Source organism: Temnothorax longispinosus, chromosome 2 (assembly GCF_030848805.1).
Source record: "Temnothorax longispinosus isolate EJ_2023e chromosome 2, Tlon_JGU_v1, whole genome shotgun sequence".
NCBI classification, from domain to species: Eukaryota; Metazoa; Arthropoda; class Insecta; order Hymenoptera; family Formicidae; genus Temnothorax; species Temnothorax longispinosus.
Window position 1 is genome coordinate 2,542,270 of NC_092359.1, and position 25,095 is coordinate 2,567,364.

Consider the following 25,095-nt stretch of genomic DNA (forward strand, 5'->3'; position numbering starts at 1 on the left):
ATAATATATATTTTCGATGCCGTACATGTTGAACGATAAAATGCTTAAACGCGTGGAAAGTTGCCAGCGTATCGGAAGCATCGGAGTATGTACATTCGGAGTATGTTCGATTTCTATATGGATAGCTCCTGGCTCCTAGATAAAAAAAAAATTTGCCTATGGCTAATTTCAGGGGGCGCCACAAGCGCAGATTCATTCATTCGCTTTGCAAGTGTTGCAAGTTGCAGTGATCCGTCGCAGACGTCGCAGTCCGTTGATCTTATTGTTAGATATAATATTTACGTTTAAAAATAACTTCTCGCGATAAGGACGGTTGTTCGATAAAAAAAGAAAAGGAAGACGAGAGATCTCCACGCGTAGGAGTCCCAGCGTGAATTTAAGGGAGACATCTGGACCGCGGACGATGACGTCGAATTTCGATAAGGTCATCAGCGGGACATCGGCGACGGAGGCCCGCACGCTCAAGATTCTATGCGTGGGACGCGTCTGTCTCGACATCATTCAAACGTGCGTGCAATATCCTTCGGAGGATTCCACTCAAAGGTCAGTGACGTCTGACGTCACGTCGTCGATTTGCTCGCGGTCAATTCAAATAAATTTGCCCCGTGAGCACGCAATGACGCTATTGGGTCGCGTCCTTTAATCTTAGGTATCGATATACGGCGATATTTAAACGTCCAGGGTTGGACGTTTACGCGTAAAATATAATAATCTACATCTACATGTATAAAATGAATATATAATCTAGGTACGCATAATCGAGCATTCATATTTCGTTAGAAATATCGGAAATTTATGTCTCGTTTGCAATCTTATTTTTAGTTACTGTTATAATAGTAACTGTTTAATTTTTTCACGAACTGCGAATTGAAAATCTTTCAACCTATATAACAAGAAACCGCTTAAATTTTACTTTTTACGAAAGATGAGAGCATAAGAATATGGATAAAGTATATAGCTAATTATATTAAGAGACGAAATTTAATTATCAATAACCTTGTTATCAAAAAGACGCTAATCAACAGCCTTCTTGAACTTTGACCGTATTATATATCTCTGTACATATTACATGCCGGTTTTATGATTTGGTGGATATTTACACAAATAATAACAAGATTAGAAAATATTATGAGAGGATGTATAATTCGAGATCCTTTTATTCCTCCGAGAATATTAAATATTTTCCAGCGTTATCTTTTATTTTACTTAATTGAAATCAATGATATTAATTTTTATCAAAATCTCACGAGATTTTTCGAAAGTAAATTTACTTTCTCTCCTGAAATTATTTAAAGTAATTTACGTTCGTGGAAATATTTGCGAGTTTATAATTTTAATTTAGACATTTCTCTAATCTGGATATAATCTCTTGTTGTAAACATAACTTTCTAGATCCACCGATTATAGATGGCAAAGGGGGGGCAATGCGTTCAATACTTGCACCGTGCTATCATTAATAGGACAGCCGTGTGAGTTACTGGCTTGCTTGAGCGCAGATGCAAATGTTAGTTTTATGCAAAATGATCTGCGAAAATATAAAATTGACTATTCCCATTGCCCTATGATAAAAGGCAGTGGGTATCCTGTCGCGACTATTATATTGAATTCAACCAATGGATCACGCACAATTGTATATCACAATCAAGGCTTACCCGATTTGACACTAGAAATTTTCGAACAACTTAATTTAGAGGAATATAGTTGGATTCATTTTGAGGTATGTCTCGTGATGCAGGAAATAATTCACAGCTGTGACAAGATAATTGAAATATTTCCTGGTTTTAGGGAAGGAATACAGATGTAGTGCTACTTGTTATTCAATATATACAGAGCTATAATAATTCATTAAATAGTACGTCTGATCGCATGCCAATTACGATTAGCGCAGAATTCGAAAATCCCAGTTTAGAATTAATGGATCTATTGCCGTACGTTGACGTGGCATTTGTATCAAAAGATTTCGTTAAGAATCTGGGTTTTAATAATATGAGCGAAGTAATACACAACATCGATCAAGACATCAAGTAAGGAATACGCTAATTAGGCTTCGATATTTATACAAAAAAAATGTGTCAACATGACATTTTGTTATATGAGAGGTAACTCATATTGTCCTTTTAGAAATGCCATTATTTGTGCTTGGGCAGAAGAAGGTGCGATCGCTCGTGCTCCGTGTGGCGCAATAGTACAATCGTCAGCTTTCCCACCAGAAAAAGTAATCGACACTTTAGGTGCGGGTGATACATTCAATGCAGCTGTTATATATTATTTGAACAAAAGCAAAGTTGAGTTTATGCACAAATATAAAGAGGAGGCAGCTTCCACGAGTGATACCAATCAAACAGAGGATAATGTCTCCGATAATGGCACTGCAGTTAAACGAGATATTGAGGAAAATTTAGATCCGGAAAGTTTGGGATATGATAGACTGAAATTTATTACTGAAACAGTTCTTCAAAAGGCTATCAAAATTGGTTGCCGTATTGCTGGTGCAAAAGTAGGATTAAGGGGATACGATAATCTTGATGTAATTTCCAGTGACATTTTATAACAGGACTTTTAGAACATTAGAATACGTCCATATAAATTTGTTATCGCGGTGCTTTAAATAAAAACAATAATAATAATATAATTTATACATTTGCAAACCAAATGTTTTTGATATGTATATTTTATCTATATATTATATTATGATTATAAATGATAACAATAATTATTTTTTTCATTGTTTTAAATGATAATTGTACATTATATTTTACTTATACATTTTACAATATTTTATATATCTTAATTGCTATAAAACATGTTTCAATATATTTTATATATATTAACAATGCGGTTGAAAAAACTTTCAACAGGATTACATAGTTTTATCATAAGTGTCCTTTTTCTACAAACCTTTGAAAGTTTGATTAAATTCAACTACAATTCCTATACGTACTAATCAGATAATACTATTTCAACATCAAAGATAATATAAACTCTATTATACTAATTTATTAATTTTCGGGCAATCCTGAAATCAAAATTCTATAAAATTCTGTCTATATTTTAAATCCATACGAATGTAAAATAATGGTAATTGCAAAATGCATTATTACATTCTGACTTATTTTTTTTTATAAAATATTTTCATAAGTAAATATCTTATATATTTCTTAATCTTCTTCGTACGCACCAAAATCGGCGAAGTCTCTTATGCACTCTAATGCTTTGTCCGGTAAATGTCTGAAATAATATTTATAATTTTGTCATAAACGTATAAATAACAAATGTCGGGAAAGTGTTTGAAAAAAATTATATTTATATCATAGATATAAAAATAATAATCTTAGTACAAAAGTATTCAATATTATCAATATATTTACAATGAATTGTGTCCTGCGGTTTATAGTCACATATTTAAAAAAAATTGTGTATATCATAATTAAATTGTTTACATATACCTTCCTATTTTAGACATGGGCAACCAAAATGACGGTATGCTTTTATTTCTATAATTTCGTCTTTGCGCATCAATTATTGACGAAGCCGCTTTCTGCGGTTGAAGTTCTCCCATTAATCGTGGAAATCTATATGGATAAATAAAATTGAATCATTTACCATTAACAACCGCTATAAATATTTTGTTTATCAAATAACGTTATTGTTGTCGGTATAAAGAAAGATTTATTAAAAAATGCGGTATTATTGAAGTAAAAACTTTTCGTCGAATTTGGCAACTTATAAAAGAAATAGTTTGCGTGATATTATAAAACATTTGTTTCAGTGAAGTATTATTGTTATAGTTACCTAATTTTAATATTCTTTTTAACAAATCCGGTACGCACGAAGGTCAAATAAACAGTAGTAAAATTAATAGAGCATTTTCCGTTACTCAGTTCACGTAGTTCCTCAGACATAGCTTCCATAATCGCTGCATGCCGAAACGTATATTAAAACATTAGGAAAGTATAAATACATTAACATTTTTTACACTATTGGCGTGCATATTACTAAAATAATGTGTTTTATATGTAATATACATATATTTAGTTATAGTCATTCAGTGAACAACTGTAATATCATGAATTAACATTATATATATATATATATATATATATATATATATATATATATAATGTATATAAATGTAGCTTGCGATTATTACGATTAATTGCAACCTATGTTATATGCATATGTGTATATATTTGTTTGTATAATATTATATCATGTACAATATATAATATTATAATCATTAAATAAGGGATGAGTTACCTTTAACTGCGAATTTTGAAGGGCAGTAAACCGTGCCATAAGAACCGCCGAAAAGTCCTGCTATTGATGACAGTGCCACAACATGACCGTGATTCTTTTCGATCATATTTGGTAGGAATGCTTTCAATGTCTGAAAATAATGTTTATTTGTGAGCTACGATTTGCGAAAGCCTAATTCTCTATGCTCGTCTAAGTCATGTAGTACATCTTGCAACTTTAACATCTTACAATCAAGTACATTACTTGCCCAATAATGCGCTGTCACATTCACGTCTATAACTTGAGCAATTTCATCGAGACTCTGATTCATGAATGATTTAATAAACACTGCGCCTGCATTGTTGACCAATATAGTAACGTCACCTACTTCTTTTTTTACTTTTTCGGCTACCCGGAAGACTTCTTCCCTATCTGCTACATTACACCTATAAAACTCGACTGAAGTTATTATTTAATAGGCGTTTTACAGATATTCGCACACGTGTAAATTCTAGTGGAGTAGCTTTTTCACTCCATCGGATCTTGTAAAAAAAATAACTGCAATTTACCGATACGCATATACAGAGTCCCTTCCCATTCTTTTAATGTCGTTCATTGTCTTGTTGTTTGTTTCTTCATTGATATCCCAACATACCACCGTTGCTCCTAACGATGCATAGCCAATCGCTAATTCCTTTCCGATACCGTGACCTGCACCTGTTATCTGTGATAATATATAGTACATAAAATATAGTTTAAATTATAATTATTAGAAATTACGATTTACAAACTTTTAAACATATAATTACGGTTGCGCACAGTTTAATTGCGCACAGTTTGATTGCGCACAATTTGTTGTGAAATATAAATGTCAATTGCTTCGATCGCTTCATCAAAATTATGTGTGTATGTGTATTGTGTATATTACGTGTAATTTTATAATATAACAGTATAAGTTTCGATAATCTTCTCACATAATAAAAATAATTTATCTCTTCGTATGTTTTTTTATACATACATTGTATAACAGTAACCATATTAAGAATTTTATACGTACCAAAACAATTTCACCAGCTACGCTCTTTTTCTTCGTTGGAACGATCAATCTGTATATGTCTTCACAAATATAATATACAATTTTCAAAATAAGAAATAATATCTCTGCTAGACGAAGCAAGATATTGTATGTTTTTATCTTGGTTGTCTGAAAAAGAATATTTTTTAATAAGAACATTTAGGCCGGTATTCATAGTCGAATCTTATATTTAAGTCCGATCTTAAGTACGATCTTAAGATGCCATTAACCAATCACAAGCCATATTAGCATCTTAAGACATTACTTAAGACAATCTTAAAATAAGAACCAATTATGGCCGGTATTTATAGTTATTTAAGACCGTCTTAAGTTCAATCTTAAGATGTCATGAACCAATCACAGAGCCGTATTAGCGTCTTAAGATATTACTTAAGACGATCTTGAAGACTATGGCCGGTATTCATAGTCGGTTCTTATATTTAAGACCATCTTAAGTACAATCTTAAGATGTCATTAACCAATCAGAGCCGTATTAGCATCTTAAGATATTACTTAAGACGGTCTTGAAATAAGATCTGATTATGAATACCGGCCTAGTATCGGTTGATATAAAAATGTTTATTAATTACATTAATAATTTTTTCATCACATGATATATTTTCAATTATATGCTTGTAATTATGTAATTCTGTATTTTAATTATTGTTAATGCGTTAGAATATTATTTGTATATTATATAAAACAGTTAAAACAAGAGAGATTGTGAGTAAAATTTAGTGTTTATTTTTTATTTTTACACATTGAAACTTTTTCTAGAGAAGTTTTACAGAATTAGATAGAGGATATTTGGATAGATAGAGAACTTGACATATTTTTATGTAAAATTATTTCCACGAAAGGTGTAAACTTTGCGAATAATTATGTAACATTATCGTGAGGAAAGTTTTTTTTATAATTTCCTTTTATGAGGAAATAGCAAGCTTTTATTTCTCTCTTGAAAAGGGATATAGTTAATTTATTATTTTTATTTGTTACAAAAAACTGAGTTTATTATACAGTGTAAGTACGAAAGAATTATTACAAGTACGAAAGGAATAGAATTTGTTTTGTATACCTCGTCGTTACTGTTCATAATGCGATGTTAAATCTCTTTTCACTCTCTAGCTGTTTCTCTGACGAAGAGTCAGTGGTAACTGTCTGTATAAAAAAACAATCATTACCTTTTATATGCTTTTTATCGAATAGAATGAATAAAATAATTTATTATTTTAGTTTACATTGTCATCAAGGAAGCTTTTTGTTGAATAAAGAATAAAGTAGAGGTAAAAAAAGATCATTCGTGATCATCACAATAGCTTTTGTATGAATCAATGTCATTTTTATGTTATATAAAAGTAATATTTTTATTTTATTTTAATGTTAAACAGAATGCGATCTTTATATTACACGGACGTGTCATATTTGTGAAGTTCCTTATTACATCGCTATGTAAATATCAAGCTTTACCTACCTTGAAGAAGAAGAATTTTAAATTTAAAATCTTTAATTTATTTGTTACAAAAAACCAAATCTATTACATAGTGTTAGTATTTATTATAATATGAAAGAGATAAAATTACATCGAAATGCATCGCTGAATGCGACGCAGATGTCAAGATAAATTCTCTCTTTCCCTCTCCCTCTTCTCCCTCTCCCTCTCTCCTCTCTTTTCTCTGACTTTTATAAAATTCTATTTTATATTGTTAGTTGTTTATATTTATATGTTTTATATTATATTGCATAAAATCAACATATTACTTATAAAAAAGTCGATACTAGAGAAAATGTGTGATATAGCATAAATATACCTTTATAAAAAAAAAGCTAGATTGTTAACAACCCACATAGTCAAATCTATCCAGAACAGATTTTGAAAATATCTGCCGCAAATGTTGCCGACAGAATGCCAGCAGAAATGTAACAGATTTTGCTAACAGGACATAATGGCAGATTGATCGCAGAAAGTGAACAAAATTTACCATTTAAATGATGTATTCTATTTAAATATTGTTTAAATAGTGAACACATTGTGCTCGGTTTCTGCCGACAATCTGCTGTCAGATTATATCGGCAGGTTCTGTCGGCAAAGCACAATTTTAATGCGGACACAGATGATATCGGATCTGTTGCGATGTCTGAACGAAATCTGCTGCCAATCTATGTCATATTGCGAACAGATTGTTTACTGGAAATTTACTCTTAGATACAAGTGCAAACGTTGAAGCGAATTTTTTTAATTTCTAAAGTTATTACTTTGCTATGATTATTGTATTACAATTACAACAACTTACGCTATTAAAGTTGTGGTACAAGTAAATCTTGCTGTTGCGATTTTAGAAGTTACCTTCGTCTGAAACACTGCGTCGTAAAAGAAATAATGCGCAATAACGTAACTGTAACAGCCTAGTTGTTATAAAAAGTTACTTAATTATGAAAAACGGAGTCAATTAACGTTTATACGACATCTTACGTCAGCATTTATATTATACATAGTTAAACCCGGATAGTGGACGTGTAAACTGCTTATTAATCATACACCGGTATTCATAGTCGGATCTTATTTCAAGACCGTCTCTAAGTATTGTCTTGAGATGCTGATACTGCTCTGTGATTGATTTATGATATCTTAAGATTGCACATTATACTTAAGACAGTCTTTAATATAAGATCTGATTCTGATTATGAATACCGGCCATAGTTTCGTACAATAGCTATTCCAACGAGCGCGAACACTTGGCGATTTTTTTTTACCTTTCTTTAAAAAGGTATTTTTTATGCTATATCACGCATTTTTTTCTGGTATCGAGCGTTTTATAAGTAATGTGTTGATTTTTTGTAATATAATATAAAGCATATAACTATAAACAACTAATAATATATGTAATAGAATTTTATAGAAGCCAAAAAGGAGAAAAAGGGAGGGAGGGAAAGAGAGAGAGAGAGAGAGAGAGAGTTTATTTTGACATATTTTTATTTAAAAATGTTTTCAAGGAAAAATAATACTTTACAAGTAATTACGTAACAACGTCTTGAGGAAAGTTTCTTCGTAGTTTTCTTTTTTAAAGAAATATCAAGCTTTGCCTGCCTTGCAGAAGAATAAGTTTAAATTTAAAATCTTTATTTGTTACAGAAAACCAAATCTGTTACACAGTGTTAGTATTTATAATACGAAAGAGATAAAATATGTTTTATTTACCCGATCGTAGTGACCTTCCGTAACTTTTGTCTACAGTAATTGCACAGATTAAACTCTAAGGGGACAAAGAATGTGAGGCGGCCACTGTCATCGCCAAAGTCGACTGATAGTTCGACTGAATGTCTAATTTTTTGCTGCAATAATTTCGGAGAAAATTTATAAAACAAAAATTAAGTCAGATAAATACCTCGTTATACATACACATATTTTATATTTTTATTGCAAGAATTTTTAATATTACTGAAGGAACTGGAATACTTTGTGATATTTTCTTGTACCAGTTAACAGAAAGAAAAAAAAGTGAGGAAGAAAGAAAGAAAGAATAGAAATCGATAAAAGAGAGACAGCGAAAACAGATTGAAGTAACGAAAGAAGAAAAGAATGGAGATGGAGCATGGAAATAAAGAAAGCACAGTCAAAATCAAGAATCATAGAGAGGTCACAAGTCACAAAGGGAGATAACAGAAAGAAGACAGAAAGGGACGAAACAGATATAGAGAACAGAGAGGAAGAGAAGAAAATAGTAGGTAAATGAGCAATGATAGGATAGAGATGGAGAATGAGGACAAATAAGAGAGTAACAATGACTGAGATAAAACAATAAAATAATTTATGTACGAACGGCTCGCCCCTTGGGAGTTGAAAGGCTAAAATAAATTGAAACATAAACTTTAAGTTAGCTCCGCGCAATATATTCAATACAATTAAAAATTCTTACTGGAAAATTACCATATTGTATATGTGACATAACAGCAATTTTTAATTGACGAAACAACGTTTTGATTGCTTCCTTTCGACTCCCATGCTGATTTCCTATAGACATAATCCCAAATGGAGCTAACGGCTCGCTCCGCTTAAAAATCGAAAGATTATTTTTTGTTCTTTGAACCAAGATTTGAACCGGCAACCAATGGGAGTGATCTTCAAAAAATATTAAATCTTGCGAACTCCGATCGAGTTACGCGCGGTTCTTTACGTCTAATGTGATTGTCGAAGCACACCGTTGTTGTACGAAAGGATCGCTAATTACACGCCGTTAGATTGCTATCGAGTGGGTACTGGGGGCGCGAAGGCTCGGGGTTATTTCCTCGTTTTTCGAGACGATTCTACAGTCTTTGAGCCCTTGATAACAAAGATTAAGCCAATGAGGTGGTCATAATCTCTTGTTGTAAACATAACTTTCTAGATCCACCGATTATAGATGGCAAAGGGGGGGGCAATGCGTCCAATACTTGCACCGTGCTATCATTAATAGGACAGCCGTGTGAGTTACTGGCTTGCTTGAGCGCAGATGCAAATGTTAGTTTTATGCAAAATGATCTGCGAATATATTAGAATTGACTATTCCCATTGCCCTATGATAAAAGACAGTGGATGTCCTGTCGCGACTATCATATTGAATTCAACCAATGGATCACGCACAATTGTATATCACAATCAAGGCTTACCCGATTTGACACAAGAAATTTTCGAACAACTTAATTTAGAGGAATATAGTTGGATTTATTTTGAGGTATGTCTTGTGATGCAGGAAATAATTCACAGATGTGACAAGATAATTGAAATATTTCCTGGTTTTAGGGAAGGAATACATATGTAGTACTACTTGTTATTCAATATATACAGAGCTATAATAATTCATTAAATAGTATGTCTGATCGCATGCCAATTACGATTAGCGCAGAATTTGAAAATCCCAGTATAGAATTAATGGATCTATTGCCGTACGTTGACGTAGCATTTGTATCAAAAGATTTCGTTAAGAATCTGGGTTTTAATAATATGAGCGAGGTAATACACAACATCGATCAAGACATCAAGTAAGGAATACGTCAATTAAGCTTCGATATTTATATAAAAAAATGTGTCAACATGAGAGGTGTCAACATTTTGTTATATGAGAGGTACCTCATATGTCTTTTTAGAAATGCCATTATTTGTGCTTGGGCAGAGGAAGGTGCGATCGCTCGTGCTCCGTGTGGCGCAATAGTACAATCGTCAGCTTTCCCACCAGAAAAAGTAATCGACACTTTAGGTGCGGGTGATACATTCAATGCAGCTGTTATATATTATTTGAACAAAAGCAAAGTTGAGTTTATGCGCAAATATAAAGAGGAGGCAGCTTCCACGAGTGATACCAATCAAACAGAGGATAATGTCTCCGATAATGGCACTGCAGTTAAACGAGATATTGAGGAAAATTTAGATCCGGAAAGTTTGGGATATGATAGACTGAAATTTATTACTGAAACATTTCTTTAAAAGGCTATCAAAATTGGTTACCGTATTGCTGGTGCAAAAGTAGGATTAAGGGAATACGATAATCTTGATGTAATTTCCAATGATATTTTATAACAGGACTTTTAGAACATTAGAATACGTCCATATAAATTTGTTATCGCGGTGCTTTAAATAAGAACAATAATAATAATATAATTTATACATTTGCAAACCAAATGTTTGTGATATGCACATTTTATCTATATATTATATTATGATTATAAATGATAACAATAATTATTTTTTCATTGCTTTAAATGATAATTGTACATTATATTTTACTTATACACTTTACAATATTTTATATATCTACATGCTATAAAAAATGTTTCAATATATTTTATATAAAAAACTTTCAACAGGATTACATAGTTTTATCATAAGTGTTTTTTCTACAAATCTTTGAAAGTTTGATGAAATTCAACTACAATTCTTATACGTATTAATCAGATAATACTATTTCAACATCAGAGATATTATAAACTCCGTTATACTAATTTATTAATTTCCGGGCAATCCTGAAATCAAAATTTTATAAAATTCTGTCTATATTTTAATTCCATACGAATGTAAAATAATGGTAATTGCAAAATGCATTATTACATTCTGACTTATTTTTTTGGATAAAATATTTTCCTAAGTAAATATCTTATATATTTCTTAATCTTCTTCATACGCACCAAAATCGGCGAAGTCTCTTATGCACTCTAATGCTTTGTCCGGTAAATGTCTGAAATAATAATGATAATTTTATCATAAACGTATAAATAACAAATGTCGGGAAAATGTTTGAAAAAAAATTATATTTTTATCATAGATATAAAAATAATAACTTAGTACAAAAGTATTCAATATTATCAATATATTTACAATGACTGTGTCCTGCGGTTTATAGTCACATATTTAAAAATATATTATATATTATAATTAATTTTTTGCGTTGTTTACATACCTTCCTATTTTAGACATGGGCAACCAAAATGACGGTATGCTTTTATTTCTATAATTTCGTCTTTGCGCATCAATTATTGACGAAGCCGCTTCCTGCGGTTGAAGTTCTCTCATTAATCGTGGAAATCTATATGGATAAATAAAATTGAATCATTTACCACTAACAACCGCTATAAATATTTTGTTTATCAAATAACGTTGTTGTCGGTATAAAAAAAGATCTATTAAAAAATGCGGTATTATTGAAGTAAAAACTTTTCGTCGAATTTGGCTTATAAAAGAAATAGTTTGCGTGATATTATAAAACATTTGTTGCCGTGATGTATTATTGTATAGTTACCTAATTTTAATATTCTTTTTAACAAATCCGGTACGCACGAAGGTCAAATAAACAGTAGTAAAATTAATAGAGCATTTTCCGTTACTTAGTTCACGTAGTTCCTCAGACATAGCTTCCATAATTGCTGCATGCCGAAACGTATATTAAAACATTAGAAAAGTATAAATACATTAACATTTTTTACACTATTGGCGTGCATTGTATTAAAATAATGTGTTTCATATGTAATATACATATATTTAGTTATAGTCATTCAGTGAACAACTGTAATATCATGAATTAACATTATATATATATATATATATATATATATATATATATATAATTATCTTGTATTTACATATTTATAATAATTTTTTAAATTAAAACTGAATTATGTATATAAATGTAGCTTGCGATTATTACGATTAATCGCAACCTATGTTATATATATATATATATATATATATATATATATATATGTATATGTGTATATATTTGTTTGTATAATATTATCATGTACAATATGTAATATTATAATCATTAAATAAGGGATGAGTTACCTTTAACTGCGAATTTTGAAGGGCAGTAAACCGTGCCATAAGTACTGCCGAAAAGCCCTGCTATTGATGACAGTGCCACAACATGACCGTGATTCTTTTCAATCATATTTGGTAGGAATGCTTTCAATGTCTGAAAATAATGTTTATTTGTGAGCAACGATTTGCGAAAGCCTAATTCTCTATGCTCGTCTAAGTCATGTGGTACATCTTGCAACTTTAACATCTTACAATCAAGTACATTACTTGCCCAATAATGCGCTGTCACATTCACGTCTATAACTTGAGCAATTTCATCGAGACTCTGATTCATAAAGGATTTAATAAACACTGCGCCTGCATTGTTCACCAAGATTGTAACGTCACCTACTTCTTTCTTTACTTTCTCGGCTACCCGGAAGACTTCTTCCCTATCTGCTACATTACACCTATAAAATTCAACAGAAGTTATTATTTAATAGGCGTTTTACAGATATTCGCACACGTGTAAATTCTAGTGGAGTAGCTTTTTCACTCCATCGAATCTTGTAAAAAAATAGCTGCAATTTACCGATACGCATATACAGAGTCCCTCCCCATTCTTTTAATGTTGTTCATTGTCTCGTTATTTCTTTCTTCATTGATATCCCAACATACCACTGTTGCTCCTAACGATGCATAGCCAATCGCTAATTCCTTTCCGATACCATGACCTGCACCTGTTATCTGTGATAATATATAGTACATAAAATATAGTTTAAATTATAATTATTAGAAATTACGATTTACAAACTTTTAAACAAATAATTACGGTTGCGCACAGTTTAATTGTGCACAGTTCGATCGCGCACAATTTGTTGTGAAATATAAATGTCAATTGCTCCGATTGGTTCATCAAAATTATGTGTGTATGTGTATATTACGTGTAATTTTATAATATAACAGTATAACTTTCGATAATCTTCTCACATAATAAAAATAATTTATCTCTTCGTATGATTTTTTATACATACATTGTATAAAAGTAAACATATTAAGAATTTTATACGTACCAAAACAATTTCACCAGCTACGCTCTTTTTCTTTGTTGGAACGATCAATCGGTATATGTCTTCACAAATATAATATACAACTTTCAAAATAAGAAATAATAACTCTGCTAGAAAAAGCAACATATTGTATGTTTTTATCACGATTGTCTGAAAAAGAAAATTTTTTAATAAGAACATTTAGTATCGGTTGATATAAAAATGTATATTAATTACATTAATCCTTTTTTCATCAAATGATATATTTTCAATTATATGCTTGTAATTATGTAATTCTGTACTTTAATTATTGTTAATGCGTTAGAATATTATTTGTATATTATGTAAAACAGTTAAAACAAGAGAGATTATGAGTAAAATTTAGTGTTTATTTTCAATTTTTACACATTGGAACTTTTCTAGAGAAGTTTTATAAAATTAGATAGAGGATATTTGGATAGATAGAGAACTTGACATGTTTTTATGTAAAATTATTTTCACGAAAAGTGTAAATTTTGCGAACAATTATGTAACATTATTGTGAGGAAAGTTTTTTTTATAATTCCTTTTTATGAGGAAATAGCAAGCTCTTGTTTCTCTCTTGAAAAGGGATATAGTTAATTTATTATTTTTATTTCTTACAAAAAATTGAGTTTATTATACAGTGTAAGTACGAAAGAATTATTACAAGTACCAAAGAAATAGAATTTGTTTTGTATACCTGATCGTCGTTACTGTTCATAGTGTTCATAATGCGATGTTAAATATTTTTTCAATCTCTAGCTGTTTCTCTGACGAAGAGTCAATGGAACTATCTGCATCAGAAAACAAACATTACCTTTTTCATGCTTTTTGTCGAAAATAGAATGAATAAAATAATTTATTATTTTAGTTTACATTGTCATCAAGGGAGCTTTTTGTTGAATGAAGAATAAAGTAGAGGTAAAAAAAGATCATTCGCGACCGTCATAATATTGTATGAATCAATGTTATTTTTATGTTATAAAAGTAATATTTTTATTTAATTTTGATGTTAAACAGAATCTATCCAGAACAGATTTTAAAAATATCTGCCGCAAATGTTGCCGACAGAATGCCAGCAGAAATGTAACAGATTTTGCTAACAGGAATATAATGGCAGATTGATCGCAGAAAGTGAACAAAATTACCATTTAAATGATGTATTCCATTTAAATATTGTTTAAATAGTGAACAGATTGTGCTCGGTTTCTGCCGACAATCTGCCGTCAATTATATCGGCAGGTTCTGTCGGCAAAGCACGAGTTTAATGCGGACACAGATGATATCGGATCTGTTGCGATGTCTGAGCGAAATCTGCTGCCAATCTATGTCATATTGCGAACAGATTGTTTACTGGAAATTTACTCTTAGATACAAGTGCAAACGTTGAAGCGAAGTTTTTTAATTTCTAAAGTTATTACTTTGCTATGATTATTGTATTACAATTACAACAACTTACGCTATTAAAGTTGTGGTACAAGTAAATCTTGCTGTTGCGACTTTAGAAGTTACCTTCGTCTGAAACACTGCGTCGTAAAAGAAATAATCCGCAATAACGTAACTGTAACAGTTGATATATAAAAAGTTACTTAGGGCCGGTTGTTCCACTTTCAGATAAACTATCTGATAACTTATCTGATGGATAAAATGTCTGTAGAGCGTTGTTCCATTTCTCGGTAAAATTTAACTTCCTGATAAATGGCCACTATCGACAGATAAATTACACGGTACTTTGGGTACCGTGTAAGACTTATCTGACAGATAAATGCGTAGTGGGATTAGAAATCATACCCCGTCAGCGGGAGATGCGCAGCGCTGGTGTATCTGACGTTTCACGCATTTGTATATTAATATTTTGCGATAAAGAATTTGGATATTATCGAACGGACGGTATCGACGGTTATCGAAAATGGAACCAGGATTATGCGAAAATCAATTTCTTTATGGTGACGAAGATGATAACGAAGAATCTGATGAAGAAATATATATAGTGGTGCTTCGCAAGCGATATACAATTCGTCCACGTCCAGATTTATTTAACGAATATGATAATATAGAATTTGTATAGGATTAATAACCGTGGAACAACGCTCACTAAATAGCTGGTAAACTACCCGGTAAGATTTATCCTATAGGTAGTAATCTGTCGAGTAAGCCGAGATTTATCGAAAAGTGGAACAACCGGCCCTTAATTATGAAAAACGGAGTCAATTAACGTTTATACGACATCTTACGTCAGTATTTATAACTACGTAGTTAAACCCGGATAGTGGACGTGTAAACTGCTTATTAATCATACACCGGTATTCATAGTCGGATATTATTTCAAGACCGTCTCTAAGTATTGTCTTAAGATGCTGATACACTGCTCTGTGAATGATATCTTAAGATTGCAAATTGTACTTAAGACGGTCTTTAATATAAATCCGATTCTGATTATTAATACCGGCCATAGTTTCGTACAATAGCTATTCCAACGAGCGCGAACACTTAATTGGCGATCTTTTTTTACCTTTCTTTAAAAAGGTATTTTTTATGCTATATCACGCATTTTTTTCTAGTATCGAGCGTTTTAAGTAATGTGTTGATTTTTTGTAATATAATATAAAGCTTATAACTATAAACAACTAATAATATATAATAGAATTTTATAGAAGCCATCAGAGAGGAGAAAGGGGGAGAGAGAGAGAGAGAGAGAGAGAGAGAATTTATTTTGACATATTATTATTCAAAAATGTTTTCAAGGAAAAATGGTACTTTACAAGTAATTACGTAACAACGTCGTGAGAAAAGTTTCTTCGTAGTTTTTCTTTTTTAAAGAAATATCAAGCTTTGCCTGCCTTGCAGAAGAATAAGTTTAAATTTAAAATCTTTATTTGTTACAGAAAACCAAATCTGTTACATAGTGTTAGTATTTATAATACGAAAGAGATAAAATTTGTTTTATTTACCCGATCGTAGTGACCTTCCGTAACTTTTGTCTACAGTAATTACACAGATTAAACTCTTACGACTCAATCCAGCTCTCAAGCAGAATCAATGGCTGAGTATGATTCAAATACAAGTACTTGTAAGCTGCGTGTATCTCTTCAAGAGTTAAGAAAAGACTAACGCATACGTTGAGAGACTGACCCATCTTAACATTTCCCCTTCTATGTATAAAGGCGTGACAGTATCGAAATTGTGTCGAAATCTTATTCTGGTCAGTTATCTCATTTGCATATATGCATGTTATTGCGTGAAACTCGTTTCGCGTTGAAGGAGACCTTCAAGAGAGGACGAAAAAAAGGGGACAAAGAATGTGACGCGGCCACTGTCATCGCCAAAGTCGACTGATAGTTCGACTAAATGTCTAATTTTTTGCTGCAATAATTTCGGAGAAAATTTATAAAACGAAAATTAAGTCAGATAAATACCTCGTTATACATACACATATTTTTATTGCAAGAATTTTTAATATTACTGAAGGAACTAGAATACTTTGTGATATTTTCTTGTATGTACCAGTTAACAGAAAGAAAAAAAAAGTGAGGAAGAAAGAAAGAATGAATAGAAATCGATAAAAGAGAGACAGCGAAAACAGATAGAAGTAACGAAAGAAGAAAAGAATGGAGATGGAGCATGTAAATAGAGAAAGCACAGTCAAATTCAAGAATCATCATAGAGAGGTCACAAGGAAGATAACAGAAAGAACATAAAAAGGGACGAAACAGATATAGAGAACGGAGAGGAAGAGAAGAAAATAGTAGGTAAGTGAGCAATGATAGGATAGAGATGGAGAATGAGGAGAAATAAGAGAGTAACAATGACTGAGATAAAACAATAAAATAATTTTTGGACGAACGGCTTGCCCCTTGGGAATTGAAAGGCTAAAATAAATTGGAACACATAAACTTTAAGGCAGCTCCGCGCAATATATTTAATACGATTAAAAATTATTACTAGAAAATTACCATATTGTATATGTGACATAACAGCAATTTTTAATTGACGAAACAACGTTTTGATTGCTTCCTTTCGACTCCCATGCTGATTTCCTATAGACATAATCCCAAATGGAGCTAACGGCTCGCTCCGCTTAAAAATCGAAAGATTATTTTTTGTTCTTTGAACCAAGATTTGAACCGGCAACCAATGGGAGTGATCTTCAAAAAATATTAAATCTTGCGAACTCCGATCGAGTTACGCGCGGTTCTTTACGTCTAATGTGATTGTCGAAGCACACCGTTGTTGTACGAAAGGATCGCTAATTACACGCCGTTAGATTGCTATCGAGTGGGCACTGGGGGCGCGAAGGCTCGGGGTTATTTCCTCGTTTTTCGAGACGATTCTACAGTCTTTGAGCCCTTGATAACAAAGATTAAGCCAATGAGGTGGTCATAATCTCTTGTTGTAAACATAACTTTCTAGATCCACCGATTATAGATGGCAAAAGGGGGGGGCAATGCGTCCAATACTTGCACCGTGCTATCATTAATAGGACAGCCGTGTGAGTTACTGGCTTGCTTGAGCGCAGATGCAAATGTTAGTTTTATGCAAAATGATCTGCGAATATATAGAATTGACTATCCCCATTGCCCTATGATAAAAGACAGTGGATGTCCTGTCGCGACTATCATATTGAATTCAACCAATGGATCACGCACAATTGTATATCACAATCAAGGCTTACCCGATTTGACACAAGAAATTTTCGAACAACTTAATTTAAAGGAATATAGTTGGATTCATTTTGAGGTATGTCTTGTGATGCAGGAAATAATTCACAGATGTGACAAGATAATTGAAATATTTCCTGGTTTTAGGGAAGGAATACAGATGTAGTGCTACTTGTTATTCAATATATACAGAGCTATAATAATTCATTAAATAGTATGTCTGATCGCATGCCAATTACGATTAGCGCAGAATTTGAAAATCCCAGTATAGAATTAATGGATCTATTGCCGTACGTTGACGTAGCATTTGTATCAAAAGATTTCGTTAAAAATCTGGGTTTTAATAATATGAGCGAGGTAATACACAACATCGATCAAGACATCAAGTAAGGAATACGTCAATTAAGCTTCGATATTTATATAAAAAAATGTGTCAACATGAGAGGTGTCAACATTTTGTTATATGAGAGGTAACTCATATGTCCTTCTAGAAATGCCATTATTTGTGCTTGGGCAGAGGAAGGTGCAATCGCTCGTGCTCCGTATGGCGCAATAGTACAATCGCCAGCTTTCCCACTAGAAAAAGTAATCGACACTTTAGGTGCGGGTGATACATTCAATGCAGCTGTTATATATTATTTGAACAAAAGCAAAGTTGAGTTTATGCGCAAATATAAAGAGGAGGCAGCTTCCACGAGTGATACCAATCAAACAGAGGATAATGTCTCCGATAATGGCACTGCAGTTAAACGAGATATTGAGGAAAATTTAGATCCGGAAAGTTTGGAATATGATAGACTGAAATTTATTACTGAAACAGTTCTTCAAAAGGCTATCAAAATTGGTTGCCGTATTGCTGGTGCAAAAGTAGGATTAAGGGGATACGATAATCTTGATGTAATTTCCAGTGATATTTTATAACAGGACTTTTAGAACATTAGAATACGTCCATATAAATTTGTTATCGCGGTGCTTTAAATAAGAACAATAATAATAATATAATTTATACATTTGCAAACCAAATGTTTGTGATATGTATATTTTATCTATATATATATTATATTATGATTATAAATGGTAACAATAATTATTTTTTCATTGCTTTAAATGATAATTGTACATTATATTTTACTTAAACACTTTACAATATTTTGTATATCTACATGCTATAAAAAATGTTTCAATATATTTTATATAAAAAACTTTCAACAGGATTACATAGTTTTATCATAAGTGTCCTTTTTCTACAAATCTTTGAAAGTTTGATGAAATTCAACTACAATTCTTATACGTATTAATCAGATAATACTATTTCAACATCAGAGATATTATAAACTTTGTTATACTAATTTATTAATTTCCGGGCAATCCTGAAATCAAAATTCTATAAAATTCTGTCTATATTTTAATTCCATACGAATGTAAAATAATGGTAATTGCAAAATGCATTATTACATTCTGACTTATTTTTTTAGATAAAATATTTTCATAACTAAATATCTTATATATTTCTTAATCTTCTTCATACGCACCAAAATCGACGAAGTCTCTTATGCACTCTAATGCTTTGTCCGGTAAATGTCTGAAATAATAATGATAATTTTATCATAAACGTATAAATAACAAATGTCGGGATAATGTTTGAAAAAAAATTATATTTTTATCATAGATATAAAAATAATAATCTTAGTACAAAAGTATTCAATATTATCAATATATTTACAATGACTTGTCCTGCGGTTTATAGTCACATATTTAAAAATATATTATATATATTATAATTCAATTTTTTTGCGTTGTTTACATACCTTCCTATTTTAGACATGGGCAACCAAAATGACGGTATGCTTTTATTTCTATAATTTCGTCTTTGCGCATCAATTATTGACGAAGCCGCTTCCTGCGGTTGAAGTTCTCTCATTAATCGTGGAAATCTATATGGATAAATAAAATTGAATCATTTACCACTAACAACCGCTATAAATATTTTGTTTATCAAATAACATTATTGTTGTCGGTATAAAAAAAGATCTATTAAAAAAGGCGGTATTATTGAAGTAAAAACTTTTCGTCGAATTTGGCAACTTATAAAAGAAATAGTTTGCGTGATATTATAAAACATTTGTTGCCGTGATGTATTATTGTGTAGTTACCTAATTTTAATATTCTTTTTAACAAATCCGGTACGCACGAAGGTCAAATAAACAGTAGTAAAATTAATAGAGCATTTTCCGTTACTTAGTTCACGTAGTTCCTCAGACATAGCTTCCATAATTGCTGCATGCCGAAACGTATATTAAAACATTAGAAAAGTATAAATACATTAACATTTTTTACACTATTGGCGTGCATTGTATTAAAATAATGTGTTTTATATGTAATATACATATATTTATTTATAGTCATTCAGTGAACAACTGTAATATCATGAATTAACATTATATATATATATATATATATATATATATATATATATATATATATATATAATTATCTGTGTATTTACATATTTATAATAATTTTTTAAATTAAAACTGAATTATGTATATAAATGTAGCTTGCGATTATTACGATTAATCGCAACCTATGTTTATATATATATATATATATATATATATATGTATATGTGTATATATTTGTTTGTATAATATTATCATGTGCAATATGTAATATTATAATCATTAAATAAGGGATGAGTTAACCTTTAACTGCGAATTTTGAAGGGCAGTAAACCGTGCCATAAGTAGTGCCGAAAAGCCCTGCTATTGATGATAGTGCCACAACATGACCGTGATTCTTTTCGATCATATTTGGTAGGAATGCTTTCAATGTCTGAAAATAATGTTTATTTGTGAGCAACGATTTGCGAAAGCCTAATTCTCTATGCTCGTCTAAGTCATGTAGTACATCTTGCAACTTTAACATCTTACAATCAAGTACACTACTTGCCCAATAATGCGCTGTCACATTCACGTCTATAACTTGAGCAATTTCATCCAGACTCTGATTCATGAATGATTTAATAAACACTGCGCCTGCATTGTTTACCAAGATTGTAACGTCACCTACTTCTTTCTTTACTTTCTCGGCTACCCGGAAGACTTCTTCCCTATCTGCTACATTACACCTATAAAATTCAACAGAAGTTATTATTTAATAGGCGTTTTACAGATATTCGCACACGTGTAAATTCTAGTGGAGTAGCTTTTTCACTCCATCGAATCTTGTAAAAAAAATAGCTGCAATTTACCGATACGCATATACAGAGTCCCTCCCCATTCTTTTAATGTTGTTCATTGTCTCGTTGTTTTTTTCTTCATTGATATCCCAACATACCACTGTTGCTCCTAACGATGCATAGCCAATCGCTAATTCCTTTCCGATACCATGACCTGCACCTGTTATCTGTGATAATATATAGTACATAAAATATAGTTTAAATTATAATTATTAGAAATTACGATTTACAAACTTTTAAACAAATAATTACGGTTGCGCACAGTTTAATTGTGCACAGTTCGATCGCGCACAATTTGTTGTGAAATATAAATGTCAATTGCTCCGATTGGTTCATCAAAATTATGTGTGTATGTGTATATTACGTGTAATTTTATAATATAACAGTATAACTTTCGATAATCTTCTCACATAATAAAAATAATTTATCTCTTCGTATGATTTTTTATACATACATTGTATAACAGTAAACATATTAAGAATTTTATACGTACCAAAACAATTTCACCAGCTACGCTCTTTTTCTTTGTTGGAACGATCAATCGGTATATGTCTTCACAAATATAATATACAACTTTCAAAATAAGATATAATAACTCTGCTAGAAAAAACAACATATTGTATGTTTTTATCACGATTGTCTGAAAAAGAAAATTTTTTAATAAGAACATTTAGTATCGGTTGATATAAAAATGTATATTAATTACATTAATCCTTTTTTCATCACATGATGTATTTTCAATTATATGCTTGTAATTATGTAATTCTGTACTTTAATTATTGTTAATGCGTTAGAATATTATTTGTATATTATGTAAAACAGTTAAAACAAGAGAGATTATGAGTAAAATTTAGTGTTTATTTTCGATTTTTACACATTGAACTTTTTCTAGAGAAGTTTTATAAATAGACAGAGGATATTTGGATAGATAGAGAACTTGACATGTTTTTATGTAAAATTATTTCCACGAAAGGTGTAAATTTTGTGAACAATTATGTAACATTATTGTGAGGAAAGTTTTTTTTATAATTCCTTTTTATGAGGAAATAGCAAGCTCTTGTTTCTCTCTTGTGAAAAGGGATATAGTTAATTTATTATTTTTATTTCTTACAAAAAACTGAGTTTATTATACAGTGTAAGTACGAAAGAATTATTACAAGTACCAAAGAAATAGAATTTGTTTTGTATACCTGATCGTCGTTACTGTTCATAGTGTTCATAATGCGATGTTAAATATTTTTTCAATCTCTAGCTGTTTCTCTGACGAAGAGTCAATGGTAACTATCTGCATCAGAAAACAAACATTACCTTTTTCATGCTTGTTGTCGAAAATAGAATGAATAAAATAATTTATTATTTTAGTTTACATTGTCATCAAGGGAGCTTTTTGTTGAATGAAGAATAAAAAAAAAAGATCATTCGCGACCGTCATAATATTGTATGAATCAATGTTATTTTTATGTTATAAAAGTAATATTTTTATTTAATTTTGATGTTAAACAGAATCTATCCAGAACAGATTTTAAAAATATCTGCCGCAAATGTTGCCGACAGAATGCCAGCAGAAATGTAACAGATTTTTCTAACAGAATATAATGGCAGATTGATTGCAGAAAGTGAACAAAATCTACTATTTAAATGATGTATTCCATTTAAATATTGTTTAAATAGTGAACAGATTGTGCTCGGTTTCTGCCGACAATCTGCCGTCAAATTATATCGGCAGGTTCTGTCGGCAAAGCACGAGTTTAATGCGGACACAGATGATATCAGATCTGTTGCGATGTCTGAGCGAAATCTGCTGCCAATCTATGTCATATTGCGAACAGATTGTTTACTGGAAATTTACTCTTAGATACAAGTGCAAACGTTGAAGCGAAGTTTTTTAATTTCTAAAGTTATTACTTTGCTATGATTATTGTATTACAATTACAACAACTTACGCTATTAAAGTTGTGGTACAAGTAAATCTTGCTGTTGCGACTTTAGAAGTTACCTTCGTCTGAAACACTGCGTCGTAAAAGAAATAATGCACAATAACGTAACTGTAACAGCCTAGTTGTTATAAAAAGTTACTTAATTATGAAAAACGGAGTCAATTAACGTTTATACGACATCTTACGTCAGTATTTATAACTACGTAGTTAAACCCGGATAGTGGACGTGTAAACTGCTTATTAATCATACACCGGTATTCATAGTCGGATATTATTTCAAGACCGTCTCTAAGCAAGTATTGTTTTAAGATGCTGATACACTATGATATCTTAAGATTGAAAATTGTACTTAAGACGGTCTTTAATATAAATCCGATTCTGATTATTAATACCGGCCATAGTTTCGTACAATAGCTATTCCAACGAGCGCGAACACTTAATTGGCGATCTTTTTTTACCTTTCTTTAAAAAGGTATATCACGCATTTTTTTCTAGTATCGAGCGTTTTAAGTAATGTGTTGATTTTTTGTAATATAATATAAAGCTTATAACTATAAACAACTAATAATATATAATAGAATTTTATAGAAGCCAGAGAGGAGAAAAGGGGAGAGAGAGAGAGAGAGAGAGAGAGAGAATTTATTTTGACATATTTTTATTCAAAAATGTTTTCAAGGAAAAATGGTACTTTACAAGTAATTACGTAACAACGTCGTGAGAAAAGTTTCTTCGTAGTTTTCTTTTTTAAAGAAATATCAAGCTTTGCCTGCCTTGCAGAAGAATAAGTTTAAATTTAAAATCTTTATTTGTTACAGAAAACCAAATTTGTTACATAGTGTTAGTATTTATAATACGAAAGAGATAAAATTTGTTTTATTTACCCGATCGTAGTGACCTTCCGTAATTTTTGTCTACAGTAATTACACAGATTAAACTCTTACGACTCAATCCAGCTCTCAAGCAGAATCAATGGCTGAGTGTGATTCAAATACAAGTACTTGGAAGCTGCGTGTATCTCTTCAAGAGTTAAGAAAAGACTAACGCATACGTTGAGAGACTGACCCATTTTAACATTTCCCCTTCTATGTATAAAGGCGTGACATTATCGAAATTGTGTCGAAATCTTATTCTGGTCAGTTATCTCATTTGCATATATGCATGTTATTGCGTGAAACTCGTTTCGCGTTGAAGGAGACCTTCAAGAGAGGACGAAAAAAAGGGGACAAAGAATGTGACGCGGCCACTGTCATCGCCAAAGTCGACTGATAGTTCGACTGAATGTCTAATTTTTTGCTGCAATAATTTCGGAGAAAATTTATAAAACGAAAATTAAGTCAGATAAATACCTCGTTATACATACACATATTTTTATTGCAAGAATTTTTAATATTACTGAAGGAACTAGAATACTTTGTGATATTTTCTTGTATATACCAGTTAACAGAAAGAAAAAAAAGTGAGGAAGAAAGAAAGAATGAATAGAAATCGATAAAAGAGAGACAGCGAAAACAGATTGAAGTAACGAAAGAAGAAAAGAATGGAGATGGAGCATGGAAATAGAGAAAGCACAGTCAAATTCAAGAATCATCATAGAGAGGTCACAAGGGGAGATAACAG

General features: G+C 31.2%; 5 protein-coding genes and 1 pseudogene across 13 annotated transcripts; 3 read left to right on the forward strand and 3 right to left on the reverse strand.

Moving 5' to 3' along the window:
- The first annotated feature begins 212 nt into the window (after window positions 1–212).
- Window positions 213–2,716, forward strand: LOC139808785 (ketohexokinase). 2 transcript variants are annotated; one of them, XM_071771182.1, is made up of 4 exons: window positions 213–543; window positions 1,393–1,717; window positions 1,786–2,024; window positions 2,122–2,716. In XM_071771182.1, the coding sequence occupies exons 1-4, from the start codon at window positions 404–406 to the stop codon at window positions 2,549–2,551; spliced, it is 1,134 nt and encodes a 377-aa protein (XP_071627283.1). In that variant the 5' UTR covers window positions 213–403; the 3' UTR covers window positions 2,552–2,716. The 2 variants fall into 2 exon arrangements, with proteins under 2 accessions (XP_071627283.1, XP_071627284.1); XM_071771183.1 differs by having other exon boundaries at window positions 1,408–1,717.
- A 48-nt stretch (window positions 2,717–2,764) lies between these two features.
- Window positions 2,765–14,433, reverse strand: LOC139808789 (short-chain dehydrogenase/reductase family 16C member 6-like). Its single transcript, XM_071771193.1, has 9 exons — window positions 14,405–14,433; window positions 6,387–6,416; window positions 5,294–5,440; window positions 4,806–4,960; window positions 4,505–4,682; window positions 4,258–4,387; window positions 3,793–3,916; window positions 3,447–3,572; window positions 2,765–3,228 (listed from the first exon to the last, which is right to left on the reverse strand). The coding sequence occupies exons 2-9, from the start codon at window positions 6,402–6,404 to the stop codon at window positions 3,159–3,161; spliced, it is 948 nt and encodes a 315-aa protein (XP_071627294.1). The 5' UTR covers window positions 6,405–6,416; window positions 14,405–14,433; the 3' UTR covers window positions 2,765–3,158.
- Window positions 9,648–10,987, forward strand: LOC139808795 (ketohexokinase-like; annotated as a pseudogene).
- On the reverse strand, window positions 11,149–14,458 carry LOC139808787 (short-chain dehydrogenase/reductase family 16C member 6-like). Of its 3 annotated transcripts, none has more exons than XM_071771190.1 (9): window positions 14,346–14,458; window positions 13,649–13,795; window positions 13,168–13,322; window positions 12,868–13,045; window positions 12,621–12,750; window positions 12,079–12,202; window positions 11,740–11,865; window positions 11,468–11,517; window positions 11,149–11,305 (listed from the first exon to the last, which is right to left on the reverse strand). In XM_071771190.1, the coding sequence occupies exons 1-9, from the start codon at window positions 14,373–14,375 to the stop codon at window positions 11,289–11,291; spliced, it is 957 nt and encodes a 318-aa protein (XP_071627291.1). In that variant the 5' UTR covers window positions 14,376–14,458; the 3' UTR covers window positions 11,149–11,288. The 3 variants fall into 3 exon arrangements, 2 of the variants coding, with proteins under 2 accessions (XP_071627291.1, XP_071627290.1); XR_011730953.1 differs by having other exon boundaries at window positions 11,177–11,305; window positions 11,391–11,517; XM_071771189.1 differs by having other exon boundaries at window positions 11,179–11,517.
- Window positions 14,459–14,888: 430 nt separating this feature from the next.
- On the forward strand, window positions 14,889–19,673 carry LOC139808793 (ketohexokinase-like). 2 transcript variants are annotated; one of them, XM_071771198.1, is made up of 3 exons: window positions 14,889–17,394; window positions 18,056–18,382; window positions 18,451–19,673. In XM_071771198.1, the coding sequence occupies exons 2-3, from the start codon at window positions 18,071–18,073 to the stop codon at window positions 18,691–18,693; spliced, it is 555 nt and encodes a 184-aa protein (XP_071627299.1). In that variant the 5' UTR covers window positions 14,889–17,394; window positions 18,056–18,070; the 3' UTR covers window positions 18,694–19,673. The 2 variants fall into 2 exon arrangements, with proteins under 2 accessions (XP_071627299.1, XP_071627297.1); XM_071771196.1 differs by having other exon boundaries at window positions 14,889–18,382.
- LOC139808786 (short-chain dehydrogenase/reductase family 16C member 6-like) lies at window positions 19,406–24,402 on the reverse strand. 5 transcript variants are annotated; one of them, XR_011730952.1, is made up of 10 exons: window positions 23,485–23,631; window positions 22,732–22,826; window positions 22,035–22,181; window positions 21,554–21,708; window positions 21,253–21,430; window positions 21,006–21,135; window positions 20,457–20,580; window positions 20,112–20,237; window positions 19,759–19,885; window positions 19,406–19,673 (listed from the first exon to the last, which is right to left on the reverse strand). XR_011730952.1 is itself a non-coding variant. In XM_071771188.1 (10 exons), exons 2-10 carry the CDS (start codon window positions 22,759–22,761, stop codon window positions 19,657–19,659), a joined length of 957 nt encoding a protein of 318 aa, XP_071627289.1. In that variant the 5' UTR covers window positions 22,762–22,826; window positions 23,485–23,631; the 3' UTR covers window positions 19,406–19,656. The 5 variants fall into 5 exon arrangements, 4 of the variants coding, with proteins under 4 accessions (XP_071627289.1, XP_071627288.1, XP_071627285.1 ...); XM_071771188.1 differs by having other exon boundaries at window positions 19,836–19,885; XM_071771187.1 differs by lacking the exon at window positions 23,485–23,631 and adding an exon at window positions 24,360–24,402 and having other exon boundaries at window positions 19,406–19,885.
- Window positions 24,403–25,095: the final 693 nt, after the last annotated feature.

Bases quoted from the DNA above. Each gene is read 5' to 3' on its own strand.
- LOC139808785 (XM_071771182.1), top strand. From the start codon at position 404: ATGACGTCGAATTTCGATAAGGTCATCAGCGGGACATCGGCGACGGAG. The intron at 1,718-1,785 runs GTATGTCTCGTG...TCCTGGTTTTAG, and splicing joins ATAGTTGGATTCATTTTGAG to GGAAGGAATACAGATGTAGT. The intron at 2,025-2,121 runs GTAAGGAATACG...TTGTCCTTTTAG, and splicing joins AACATCGATCAAGACATCAA to AAATGCCATTATTTGTGCTT.
- LOC139808789 (XM_071771193.1), bottom strand. The intron at 4,961-5,293 runs GTACGTATAAAA...ATATTATCACAG, and splicing joins TAGCTGGTGAAATTGTTTTG to ATAACAGGTGCAGGTCACGG. The intron at 4,683-4,805 runs GTAAATTGCAGT...CGAGTTTTATAG, and splicing joins GACTCTGTATATGCGTATCG to GTGTAATGTAGCAGATAGGG.
- LOC139808787 (XM_071771189.1), bottom strand. From the start codon at position 14,375: ATGAACACTATGAACAGTAACGACGATCAG. The intron at 13,323-13,648 runs GTACGTATAAAA...ATATTATCACAG, and splicing joins TAGCTGGTGAAATTGTTTTG to ATAACAGGTGCAGGTCATGG. The intron at 11,518-11,739 runs GTATGTAAACAA...TTATTATTTCAG, and splicing joins CCCATGTCTAAAATAGGAAG to ACATTTACCGGACAAAGCAT.
- LOC139808793 (XM_071771196.1), top strand. From the start codon at position 18,071: ATGGCAAAAGGGGGGGGCAATGCGTCCAATACTTGCACCGTGCTATCA. The intron at 18,383-18,450 runs GTATGTCTTGTG...TCCTGGTTTTAG, and splicing joins ATAGTTGGATTCATTTTGAG to GGAAGGAATACAGATGTAGT.
- LOC139808786 (XM_071771187.1), bottom strand. From the start codon at position 22,761: ATGAACACTATGAACAGTAACGACGATCAG. The intron at 21,431-21,553 runs GTAAATTGCAGC...TGAATTTTATAG, and splicing joins GACTCTGTATATGCGTATCG to GTGTAATGTAGCAGATAGGG. The intron at 19,886-20,111 runs GTATGTAAACAA...TTATTATTTCAG, and splicing joins CCCATGTCTAAAATAGGAAG to ACATTTACCGGACAAAGCAT.